The 12,095-nt window shown below is 60.0% G+C and overlaps 1 protein-coding gene across 2 annotated transcripts; it reads right to left on the reverse strand.

Annotated features, from left to right (window-relative positions):
* Positions 1 to 655: 655 nt before the first annotated feature.
* On the reverse strand, positions 656 to 11,052 carry ALX3 (ALX homeobox 3). Of its 2 annotated transcripts, none has more exons than XM_068538116.1 (4): positions 10,756 to 11,052; positions 5,243 to 5,559; positions 2,240 to 2,368; positions 656 to 1,568 (listed from the first exon to the last, which is right to left on the reverse strand). In XM_068538116.1, the coding sequence occupies exons 1-4, from the start codon at positions 11,030 to 11,032 to the stop codon at positions 1,329 to 1,331; spliced, it is 963 nt and encodes a 320-aa protein (XP_068394217.1). In that variant the 5' UTR covers positions 11,033 to 11,052; the 3' UTR covers positions 656 to 1,328. The 2 variants fall into 2 exon arrangements, with proteins under 2 accessions (XP_068394217.1, XP_068394216.1); XM_068538115.1 differs by having other exon boundaries at positions 1,431 to 1,831.
* Positions 11,053 to 12,095: the final 1,043 nt, after the last annotated feature.

Below are 12,095 nucleotides of genomic sequence, written 5' to 3' on the forward strand. Positions count from 1 at the left end.
TCCGGGCCTGGAGGAGGAGGCCCGGGGTCGGGGAGCTGGGCTGCTAGCTGAGGCTGAGCTGCTCTGAGCAATGTGGTTGTGTTTACTGGGAGGGTGGGAGGGCCAGGCCTGCTTCTTTCCTGCCTTCCAGGAAGATAAGGCAGAAAGCGGGGATGAAGGATAGAAAGGGTAATACTCTGAAACCACAAGAAAGGGTCCTGGCTTTCGTCTCTGCCCTACAGCTCAGACATGCTCCTGGGCGTCTGGGAGCAGGGAATGGCCACACCCCCACTACTCTGGGGTCCCAGCCTAGGGGAGCTCAGAACACTCGGTGGGCTTCCTGGACTTCCGTTCCATCTCCCCTCCAGTGTCAGTTCAGCCACGAGCTTATTTCAGCTCTCTCACTCCCCTTCCCATGCCGAATTTTCCCTTCCAGATGAGCCCAGCAACCCTAGAGCTGGGCTTTTCCCTTCCTCCTTGTACCAGCCGAAGCCACAGGGACCCCGAGCAGGTGACAGAGCCAGGCATGGCACACATTGAGGGCTGGCCGCAGGCCCATCTTCCCCTAGCCTCTAGGATCCCTGCTTGGACCCCAGGCACAGACCAGCCTTAGAGCAGCCAAGTGCCAAACCCTGAGGATACACAATCACCTGGTATAAAAAATACTGCCACTTTTATTATTATGCTGGGCAGCACATTTTTTACAAAAGTACCTTTACAAAAGTGGGGTTTGGAATCTCAGGGGCTGAGTCTGTGGAAATCTGTTTTATTCTTACCAACAGCCAGTGAGTAAACCAAGGGAGCCTAAGGTTTCCATGGCATTGCTCTGGCCTGATCTCATGGAAGAGAATCCAAATATTTGGTGGTTTCTGGTGGAATTTCTGCCCCTTGGAGGGGGAAGAGGACTCCATAGCATGTTGCAGGAGGGGGCACATGTTGCAGGTCAAGAGTAGAGATGGCTGAGCAGGGGAGAAGGGGTACCTTTTACACTGACCTCCAGTTTACAGGCCCTTGTCAGTGCCAGACGCTGGGTGCACGCCCCCTTGTGGTGGGAGGGGGAAGTGAGGCCGGCCCTAGGTTGTCATACAAGACTGGTTTCCCCTAAGAGGCAGGGAGCGCCGCCCAGTTCAACCTGTTTCGTCCTCCCATTTTCCTGCATTCCCTGAATGAAGTGCCAGTTAAGTTGTTTCAGCTGGAGGGATGACAGTTAAACTCAGACAAAGTCTGAAGGAAGCAGGGCAGTATCTTTTTCCCTCTGGCCCAGGGTTTGGGGGAGGGGACCCAGTGTGTGGTAGGAAGAGTCCTACCTGCTTTGAAGCCCCTTTTCTCCTGGGCAACCTCACCTTATTCTAACAGAAAAGATTCTGTAGCTTGTTCCCTGCGGAAGCCTGAGGGTCCCAGCTGCTCTGCCGGGGCCTCCAGGAACCATCTGGGCCTTGGAGGCAGAGGTGTGTCCTCTCTGGCATCCAGGCCGGGGTGGGGTGGGAGCAGCTGGAAACAGAAACGGGGTTGGGCAGCTCAGTCTGCATGTCCACGTGACAGATCATGTGGTCCAGTTCAGCAGGCTGGGTGGCTCCTTGGACTTCACCCTGAGTGAGATGAGGCTTGGAGACTTATAGTCGCCATCCGGGGAGGGCTCAAAGCTGGGGCCCCCTAGGGCAGGGGAAAAGCCATGGATGGAGTAGATGCCAGGGTGGGCTCCAGGAGAGGCTGGTACCCCCATGAAGCCAGCCACATTCCCATGAGAGTGGGAGTATGGAGACATGCATGGGGAGGGGATGCCCTCTGGAGACATAAGGCAGGGCCCCCTGGGGCTCCCAGACCCTGGACTGGGCCACAGGGAGTTCTGCAGCTGAAAAGAGAGAGAGAAAAAGAAAGCCCATGAATCAGGAGCCTGGGGGGCCTCCTTACCTAGGGACTCTCTCATTGCCCTTACGGCTCCAGAAACTTTACAAGAAAACTCCACTTGGTCCCGGTCTAGAATCTGCTCCCTCCTACCCCCAACACTTGCAGTGGCATCTCAGAAGGCCCCTGCCATTACATCTCAAAACGAGATTTCCTCTAGTGATTCCTTTGTACCAACTGCTCTGCATACATCATGAGACCGGTGAAAGCCCATTTTGCAGAGGAAGAAGGGATTTACCCACAATCACTTGGAGCCCTAATGCTGCTCCAGGTCTCCCTGGGGCCACAGTTCACACTCTTGCTGGCTTCCCCATGGAATTGCCAGGCCCCGAGTCTGGGTGGGGAGGGGTCTCACCTGGGGATGGCTGTCGGTTCGGGGCAGCATGGAGATGTCATAGGCAGACGTGAAGGGGTTCCGCCCCTCCTGGATCTTCCCATAACGCTCACGCTTCCGCCACTTGGCTCTGCGGTTCTGAAACCAGACCTGGGGGCAGGTTGGGAGAGGTTGAGGGGGTGATAAAGCAGCCCTGAGGCGTGGAGCCCACTGGGGAGAGAGTTGATGGTTGCATCCTCCTGTGGGGTGGTGGGGAGCTGGCTCCAGGCTGGAGGATCTTGAGTTGCAGGAACTTATAAATTCACATCGTCCTCAGGGCCAGGGAGGGAGCTGGGATGGGGCCTAAGAGAGGCCCAAGCCCAGAGCGGGTTTATTGGCCCCATGGGCCCTCCCCCACTCCCGGGGCTGAGTCACTCTCTGGTTCTCCAGCCTGGCTGTGTCTGGTAAGGGTATCATTGGGGTCCGTGGCCTCAGAGGCCCTGGACCAGTACACATATGTTGGGTTTCTAGCCCCCCTGCCTCATCTCTTTCCCAGTGTTCCCACCTTACCGCATCTGAGAAATCTTAAAGATATTTCTGTTCGGGTCCTGTCCTGCTTCTGCTTAAACTCTCAGTGGTTCCCGGGAGACCTCGGCCTAGAGCCCAGCTCCTTCACAAGGCCCCTTGGCACTGACCCCTGCCCCTCCCCACAGCCTCATCTCCTGTCAGGCAACAACACTCAATTCTTCTCAATTCTTCTTAGCTGCCTCTCACCCCAGCTCGCCTTTAAAACACTCTGCTATCTTGCTCCTCCTGCCTTTGCCCACGTTTTCCCTGCCTGCGCTACCCATCCCCCCCATACATCTGAGCTGGGCACCCTCCACTGGACTTCCTAAATACCCCAGCATTGCTCTCATTATACTTACCACATCCCACTACCATTATCTGTTTTGGAATCTGCCTTTCCCATTCATTTGTGAGCTCTTGGAGGGTGGGATGGCATACCCGTGTGCTGTGCACATATCTGGGGTGGATTTGTCATCTGGTATGTGCCCTATGTGTATTGGTGCACGTATTGTGTATTTCTATCATATAATAAACTTTTATGTGTCAGGCTCTAGGCTGGACATTGGCAATATCAAAACCAAACCAAACCCAAAAAATCCTCCTGCTTTCCAGGGATTTAGCTGGGAGCCACAACAAAAGAAGCTGCGAGCGTGTAAAAGTAACCCTACCTGAGTCCCTCACTCCCCACACCGCCTCTCATGCAAGCAGGATCCCAGAGCAGGCCTGGGGCAAGGCTGAGGAAGGACCCGCAACCGGCTCTCCTTTCCCTACTCTCCCTTCCCTGCAGGAGATGAAAGAGCCTGGAGTTGCTGATCACTTTTCTGGGAATTCTTCCCTGTCACCACCCGCTCTCCCCTCCTCGCTCTGAACCTGCCCCCTGCACTGTCCCGAGTGGTCCCCTTATTCCTCCCAACGGGGTGAGGTCTATGGGTGGTGTCATGCGTCTGCCAAGCATCCCTACTCTTGGGCTTCAGTCATCACGGAAGCTTCTAGACTAGGTCTGGGGGGCCTTGTGGCCACGCCTCCACACTTTTAGGGTTGAAAAGGCCTAGAAGAGCAGTGGGGTAAGTGTGCTCCGCTTCCCCAAAGCAGTTGCACCGGGGCAGCTATTCAGAGTCCCCCCACCCCCACTAAGGCCTGCTGGGGTGTCTGGATAGGTGACATTTGGACTTCTATGGCTTATGTGGTCTGGGGTTACCTTGAATGCTGGGCCTCTTACCCTGATGGCCCCAGGCCCTGAGGAGCCCTGGGGAACAGTTCTGGAAGTCTGTTTTGGGTTCCACCTGGTAGGAACATGGAAGCAGGAAGACCCAGCAGAGAAGGGGAAACAGCCCAACTCCCTCTCATCCTATGTTGAATCCAGCTGTAGGGCCTTCTCTGCTAGGCCGCAGCTGGCCTCTTTATAGACTGACTGCTGGTTCCCATATTCTGCCAGAGCTGGCCCCTGCCCCAGTGCCCTCGGAGCCTCTGGAGGGGCCCCACCCAGACTGTGATAAGCGTGAGCTCTGCCCCTACTGAGTCTCCTCTGCCGGGAGAGGGACTGTCCTCCGCTTAGAGGTCACCTCCTCACCTTTCCCAAGAGGCCCAAACCCAACCCTTCTCCCGGGGCCTCTTATTTGGCATCAGGGAGCCTGCTGCATATCAAGCAGGTTCAGAGCAAGGCAGCAGTGACCATCTTCCTCTTGGGCCAGACTCTTATTGAAGCCTCCTTTTCCATCCCCACCTCCTGTCTGCCACCTTCACGTTCTTGCTCACTTCCAGCATGCCTTGGACATGGATTCCCTTCCCTTCTTCCTTTCCCAGCATTCCTCCATCCTCCCACCCCATCTACACAGGCTGGGCTCCACCCTAGTGAAGCTGGCAACAGCCCCATCCCGCCCCGGGGCCTGATTTCTGTTGGGGAAGAGTTTGTTGTGGGCAGGGGCTCCCGGACAGGCTCTCCCAGCCACAGTCTGGGAGTTGGCAGGACTGAGGTCACTGGTTCAGGATGGCTTTAAGCATCACCGATCCTGAGACCCCCGGCAGGGACCCTCCCCACTCTGGGCAGCTACCTTGGGAGAAGCCCTGATTCGTGTTTTAGCATTTCACGTCTTCCAAAATGCACACATCTGTGATCCTCAAAGATTCTCCTTATGCAGGTAGTACTATCATTCCCTTTTCTTAAATTGGGAAACCAAGACAGAGATTCAGTGACATGCCCCAAGTCACCTGGTCAGCTAGAAGTGGCAGAGTTAGGACTCCCATACAGGTCTTTTGACTCCAGGAGCCTGTCACCCCCATCCCATGCAGGAGCCTCAACTTGGGCCGCAAGCCTGTGGCTGCAGCAGAGCAGGGTGTGGAGGGGAGCCCAGGAGGGCCGACGGGGGCAGGCCGACTCTGTGTGGTGCCAGCGTCCACCTCTCCCAGCCCCTCCGTGGCCCGGCTTATGGTCTGGATGGTTGAGGCAGCCAGAGAGCCCTGTGGCCGGAGTGCCCTCACCTGTACCCGGGCCTCGGTGAGGTCCGTGCGCAGAGCCAGCTGCTCCCGGGCATACACATCAGGGTAGTGGGTTTTCTGGAAGACTTTCTCCAGCTCCTCCAGCTGGAACGTGCTGAAGGTCGTGCGGTTACGGCGCTTCTTGCTCTTGTTCTTGGCCAACTCCATGGAGTCAGGGAGTCCCGGGGACAGAGGGACACGCAGGCTGGCCAGGCAGGGGCCTGGGGAGCCTGGCAAGTTAGAGGGCCCGTCTCGGGGGCCCCCTCGGCAGTCCAAGGGCAGCTGGGGGAAGCTGGCAGCTTTGGAGGCCTTCTCCTCAGCTGCAATGGAAAACACAAAAAGGAGGATGGAAACCGAACCGGGGGGTTTTGTGGGTGGAATAGAGGGAGGGGGAAGAACGTTGACGCTTCAGTCCCCGCCTCCCCCTTCCTTTTTCCTCCCGTCCTCCTGGCAGCCACCCTTCAAGGGAGCCTGGCATTCGGAGGCCTGCCTGCTGAGCCTCCAGCTGGGGAGGGGGCCCTGGGGAACCATGTGCTCTGTGGTCTGGGTGGATCTGCTGGGGACGGAGGGGGGTTCATTTCGGGGAAGTATTCTGTGGTGGCGCGTCCCACAGGGCGTGGAGGTGCCAGGATTGATGCCATGGCAGGGCCTAGCACAGGGGCGGGAAGAGGGGGTGGCCTCCTTGCCCCTGACTCTGCAGGCCTTGGCTCCCATGCCCACGCCTCTGCTCCAGGACTGGATAGGGACAGGGATACTCAGACCACCTTTGGCTGATCTGGCTGGGCCTTATTCTCTGAACCCCAAGTCTCAGGACAATGTCAAATCCCCCTGCCCTGGGGTGTGAAAGGCAAGATGGGGCAAAGAAGCTTCAAGAAGGATTGTCAGATTCCTCTGAAAATACTGATGTTTGGGCAAGGACTTAAGCTCCAGCATTAGAGAGCAGGAGATAGGAGACAGGCTATGCTCGGAGAAGGAGAGGTAGGGGACAGTGTGGAAACAGGGCACAGTTCCATAGCCCATCATTCGTGTCATCGTCTGCCCCTCCCCTCCCCAGGAGTTTCTGACGGCTCCCCCATTGCCCACGATTAACAAGCAGCCCCACTCTGACGTGCTAGCCCTCACTCAGGAAACTTGATGGAGCTCTACCACGACTGGGGCATGGTGAAAAATAGGTCACCCTGATCACCCCGCCCTCTCCCTCTGGCAAGGACCCCCAGCAGCGTCGCCATGAAATCTCTTCTTAACAGTCCTCTGGGATGGCAGAAGCAGCGCCACCAAGATGCCCCACTGATTCACACAGCCTCTTCCCTGGCCCCAGGCCCATCCCCAGTGGGGGCCTGGCCCCCAGGAGGCCCAGCGAGCTGGCACCAAGAGGCAGTTTCTTTCCCAGGACTTAGTGTTGGGATCACAGCTTGGGGGGGTGGGGGGTGGGGGGCGGGGATAGAACTGGAGAGATGGGCTCTGGGGTTCTGGGTCTGATGGGTTCCTGTCTGCCTGTGGAGGACAAGTTGGGCGAGGTCCCCCCAAGCTGGAAGGTGGTGGGTGACCTCCCAGGACCACCCAGGCTGTGAAATAAGCTACGCTTCACGAGTGTGTCCTGGAGGCTGGGGAGAGTCAGGGAGGGCCTGCCCTCAGGCCGGTGCATAGTGACAGCCCAGACACCAGGCTTCTTTCATAATTCAGGTGGCGCATAGGTGGGGAAAATGCTTCAGTCCCTGACTTCTATTCCTGGGCAACACATTTTGGTTCTGGGGTAGTTCCACCTGGTAGGACCTGAGGAAGGAGGACTCAATGGAAGTTGAACCAAATAATTTTAAATGGTCAGGAAGACCAGGGAGACTGGGAGGGGGCACTGTACACACAGCAGGCCTGAGAGGGAGGGGTCTCGGTATCTTGGATTCAGCGGGAGGGACAACTGGACTCCAGGCAGAAAAGGGCGAGGGTGGCTCAGGGACGGGGTCAGAGGAGCACTGATGTCACTGCAGAGGGCTCCCCAAAGCTCTGGGGCTTGCTCATCTGCCTCTTGGGCCCTCAGTGACTGTCTCAGTAGGATCTGCCCAGATTGGAAGTGATCAGACCTGGAGCTCTGGGACTTGCCTTCTTGACCTTAAGCCACCCAGCTACCAGGGTAAAGGATGAAAATGCAGCAGGCCGTCTCAGAATAGCTATCCAAAAAAAGAGCCAAGCCTGCCGGCCCCTGCTGGCCTCCTGGGAGTCGGCCTCCCAGGACTGCCCATTCTGCAGCCCTCTCAGAGGACCACAGAACTTCTTCCCTTTTCATTGCCATTGTCCTGGAACCTCCATCCACCTGGAGGTCTCCAGTGTAAGGGCAGCAATCCCCCACTTTGGAGACAGGGGCATGCCTCATAGAACACCAAGCAGCGTCCTGAGGAGCAAGGCCCAGAGGAGAAAAGAGATGGAGGTGGGCTAAACGAAGGGCAGCGATCAAAGAAAGGCAGAGCAGGAATAGAAGCCAGCAGTTGGAATCTAAGCTTATCAGGGGAAAGATGCACTGTAAGCCCAGAGCGTGTTTAAGATGTGCACAGGCTCTGTACAGGAGTCACTTGCGCCTGGTGGGGACACTGGGTGATTAAGAGGGTAGTGCTCCTGTTGGAGATAGGAAGCCTCGGAGCTCAGCACTGGGGTGTCCGTGGCCTGCACAACCGCAGAACCGCAGCAGCAGACTGTTGGGCCTGAAAGACAAGAGTCAGGAGGAGCACCAGCAGAGCTCTGTCCCTGACTCGGCTCTCACACCCCGTGCACTCCCCCACGCGGGGGGCTGCCAGAGCCCCTAGCGGCTGCCTCGAAGCCTTGGCAGGTCGGGAGCCGCACGGCTCGGGCTGCTTACCGGGAGCCCCGCTGGCCCCATGGATGGCGTCCATCGACGCCGCAGGACCAGCCATCCGGCTCTCAGCTTTCGCGGCAGCCTTGCTCCGCGCGCGCGCCCTTTCCCAAGCGACCCGCAGAGCTCTCTGAAGCCTGGGCTTCCGCTGCTCCGGCTGAATATCCGAAGCTGGTGTGGACCTACACGCCGTTTGTAAACCCCCAGTGGGGCCTTGGTGCTCTCCCTCGAGGTTCCCAGTCTTGCCCTAGAGGCCTCAGCCGGGGCCAACGGCTGAGGACTCTTCTCGAAGTCCGCGGCCGGCCCGGAGACCACGGTCAGCCTGGTTATCTGGCTCAGGGCCTCAGCGGCGGCGGGCGCGTTCCAAGATCAAGAAGCCAAGCTAGGGGACAGACCCCGGCAGAGCAGGAAGAGCCAGGCACTTCTCCGTCCCTCTGAGCAGCCACGCGCTGAGGGCGCGAAGATGGCTGGCGCCGCCAGGACGCGACCGCGGGGCAGACCGGGGCTGGGCGCTCTCCGCACAGGGCGGCCAAGGGCTGGAGAGGAGCGCCGTGCCAGGCTCTCGAGCGCGCAATTGCCCGGCCTCGCAAGGATCGCGCAGCAGATGGGCGCAGCTGCGCGCCCACTGGTCTGAACTGGAAACGCTCGGAGCTCGTTATTTTAAAAGCCAAGAAATTAAGCGGGTTCCCCCTTTGACCAACATTTCCCACCAAGCAGACCGCGCGGCCCCAGTCCCCGGGGCTGTCCCTCCCTAGCAGCCCAGCTCTGCCACACGGACGCAGACCACCCGCCCGCCTGCCGAGTTCAGGCCAGGGCACTGGGGAGGCCAGTGGCGGCCGGGGTCTCTACCCAGTCTCGGCTCGCACCCGCCGCGCCTCCTTTTCGTTTGGTCTGTCCTCTGCTCAATTGGAATCGTTAATTTCCTTCTCCCACTTGTTCCCATTTTGCTATTTTCTACTCTTTTAGGATGTCCTTTCTTTCGTATTGTCTGTCTGCTGCTTCTCTCTTCCTCCGTTCCCTCCTTCTCCATTTACCCGCTTCGTTCGATCGTCCCCTTGCTTTCTTTTTTTCATTCGTTCATTTATTCCTTTCCGTTCTGCCCAGTTCGCCGACCGCCTTTTAGCTCTCCTTCTTTCCTCTCTCCTCTGTTGTTTTGTCCAATTTCCTTTTCCCTCTTTTTGGTGGTTGTTTACACTTTTTGGTTTTCTTTCCACGCATTTCGTTGTTAACACCCTCGCCGTCGCTAGATTCCTCCCCGCCGCTCGTTCTGCTCCAGCGCTCTCCGTAGTTTGCTCGGCGCCGGGGCCGGGGCCGGTCGCGATCCTGGCGGTCCGTGCGGGATCCGTCGCGCCCAGCAGGGACGCGGACCTGCAGGGTGGGTCCTGCCGGACGCGGCGCGCCAAGCCAGGCCGGGTACCTGTCCCCGGCGGTGCTCACGGCGCTGCGCGGCCGCCGCCGTCTGGCTGGGATCAGAGGAGCCAGGCCAACTGCTTCTCATTAAGTCCCAACTGTGGTTTTTATCAGGAGAGCCTCTTTCAAAGGGCACAGACACGAAGCTCCGCGGACTCGCTCATTTCCTCCGCTGACCCCCACACACCTCCCAGCCCTCCCCTACACATTCCCACCGCCCCGACTGGGCGAAGGCCCGAGCTGCCTGGCCTCTCCGAGGAGGCCCGCGAGGCGCCAGCGGGGCGGAGGCGGGTTGCAGCCGATCTCGGAGGATCCAGCTCTGGGCCTAAGCTGCGGGATGTGGCAGCAAAGATGAGGCGGGCGCGGGCACCGACATTTCCACAGGTCAGCCGGTGCAGCGGGCGGCGGCGGGGTTGCGAACCCGCCCGCCAGGCCCCGGAGTTCAGGCGCGTTCTTGGGAGACGGCGCGGTCCAACTGGCCTTAGCGAATAGGGCACCGGCCCAGGAGCCGGAGGCACCCAGGGATTAGGCCCGCTCCCGACGGCCCCGCGGTGACGATCCAGTGCGAGGAAGCCAAGACTGCGAGAAGGGCGGCCATCGCCGTGCATAACGACGGGGAGGCCAGGTTAGTCTGGGAAATAAGAACACAGTTATTCCGTATTGAGAACGGCCCCGGCATTGCGGCACTAGCCGCGGCCACTGCGCCGAGCGCCTAAGGCGCAGGCAGCAGCGCCTTTCCCGGGGAGGCCAGGCCGCAGCCCTCGGCTGAGTCCCGGCGTGGCCAATGTAGGTCGGGGCCCGCCTCAGGGCCCTCAGCGGGCGCCAGACACAAAAGCCGCGCTTCTCTCCCCGCATCGGGGCCAAGAGTTAAGTGTAGCGCCCGGGCCCTGGGCCCGGTCCGGGCTTCGGGGTCGGTGTCAGTTCCAGCCCAACTCCGGCCAAGCACGATCTCTCTTTCCCGGTTCCGGCCGCCTTCGGGCCCGAGTGGGCCCCGGGCCGTCGCCACTCCACCCTCTCTCGACCTCCCGCCTCCCATTCCCGCCACCAGAGGCACGCGTGGCTCTGCCTCCCGCACCGCGCTGGCTTTCGCCCGGCCGGGACCAGCGCCGGTCCGGCTTCAGAGGGAGCCGTGGCGAAGGGCGAGAGAGGTAAAAAGTTAAGAATAGGCGAGCGGGAGAGGGAAGCGGGGAGGCCCCTGCGGGCCCGGGGGTGGAAGACGGAGAGCTGGTAGGGGCTGCGCGCTACGCCCCGCGCCGCGCTTTACCTTCCGCGGGGCCCTCGTAGAAGTGGCCGCCGTTGAGCGCCGGGCTGGGGCCGAGGTCCTGCAGGTACTTGGCGGGCGGCTTGGCCGGCTCCGGGAGGTAGGGCTCCAGGGGCCCGCAGGCCGGAAAGCGGGTCAGCCGCGGGCCGCGGGGTGGCGCGGGGTGCAGGTGAGGCGCGGAGGCCGGGGCTCCCTGGGGGCCCGGAGGCTCATCCCCGGCGGCCGCGTAGGGGCGAGGCCCGGGCCCCACGCCGAAAGGCGCGCAGCTCTCCGGGTCCATGCCGGCTCGGGGCGCACAGGCCGCCGGGGGCTCCGGGGCTCGCGCTGCCCGCGCGGCCTGTGAGCGCCCGCCAAGGGGGAGGGACCTGGGCGCGGGGGCGCGGAGCCCCCGGGAGCGGCGCGCGCCGCGGGGGGCGGGGGACAGGGGAGGGGGCCGCACTCTGACTTAATGCTGGAACCATCCACGTCACGTGCGGCCCCGCGCGGGTTAACCCCTCGGAGCCCGGGAGCCCCCTGATTCACTCCAGTCGCGGTATCAGAAGCAGTTGGAGAGGGGGAGGAAAGCACCCCCTCTCGAGGGCAGAGTCCCTTTTGTCTGCCCATCTTGGTGAGTCCCTTGTTTAGAACAGCACCCTTGGCCCTGATATCTGGCCCGGAGGCTCTTGACCCTGGAGGGGTGAGGCAGTTCGGCGGTAGAGACCACCTCCACCCCCAACAAATACTTTTAGGCCTGGTCTCCTGACATTAGCCTGGGATAATGGCCAGGCAGCAGGTAGGGGCTGGGCTGGGACTTTATCTAACTCTCTTTACTGGGAGTTGGAAAAACTTGCCTCCAGCAAAAACACCTCCGTTAGAGAGCTCTTGTTTCGGGGAGAGGAGTCATTGGGAGTGTTGTGTGGAAACAGCTCTTATCTGGCAATGGGGGCTGGGAGCTGGGCACGATCATTACTTAGCTGTGGAGGCTTGAACTAGCCACTTAGTGTCCTCATCTGACTGTGGAGGTTGGACAGAGTCAATCCTCATAGTCTTTCTGTATATTCCTGGTGGGTTTCAGAAGCAGAGGCAGGGCCAGAGCAGACAGGGGGGCTCCCAGAGGCAGCTCAGGACTGAACAGAGTCCAGCAGAGGTCACCTTAGGAGCAGGTGGAGGAATACCTAGAGGGTTTTGTGTTTGAACAGCAGGCAGGGAGTGAATGCCTTTTCGTGGGCAAATGATCTGGAAGTACCTGGGGAACCACTGGAGAGAGGCTGTCTGCAGCTCAGACCTTGGGGCTCTGCTGCCCCAGGCCTGCCACTTTGGAAGGAGGCCAAGGTAGGAACCACGTCTCCTAAGAGTTGGGTCTC

This window comes from Eschrichtius robustus, chromosome 3 (assembly GCF_028021215.1).
Source record: "Eschrichtius robustus isolate mEscRob2 chromosome 3, mEscRob2.pri, whole genome shotgun sequence".
Classification (NCBI taxonomy): Eukaryota; Metazoa; Chordata; class Mammalia; order Artiodactyla; family Eschrichtiidae; genus Eschrichtius; species Eschrichtius robustus.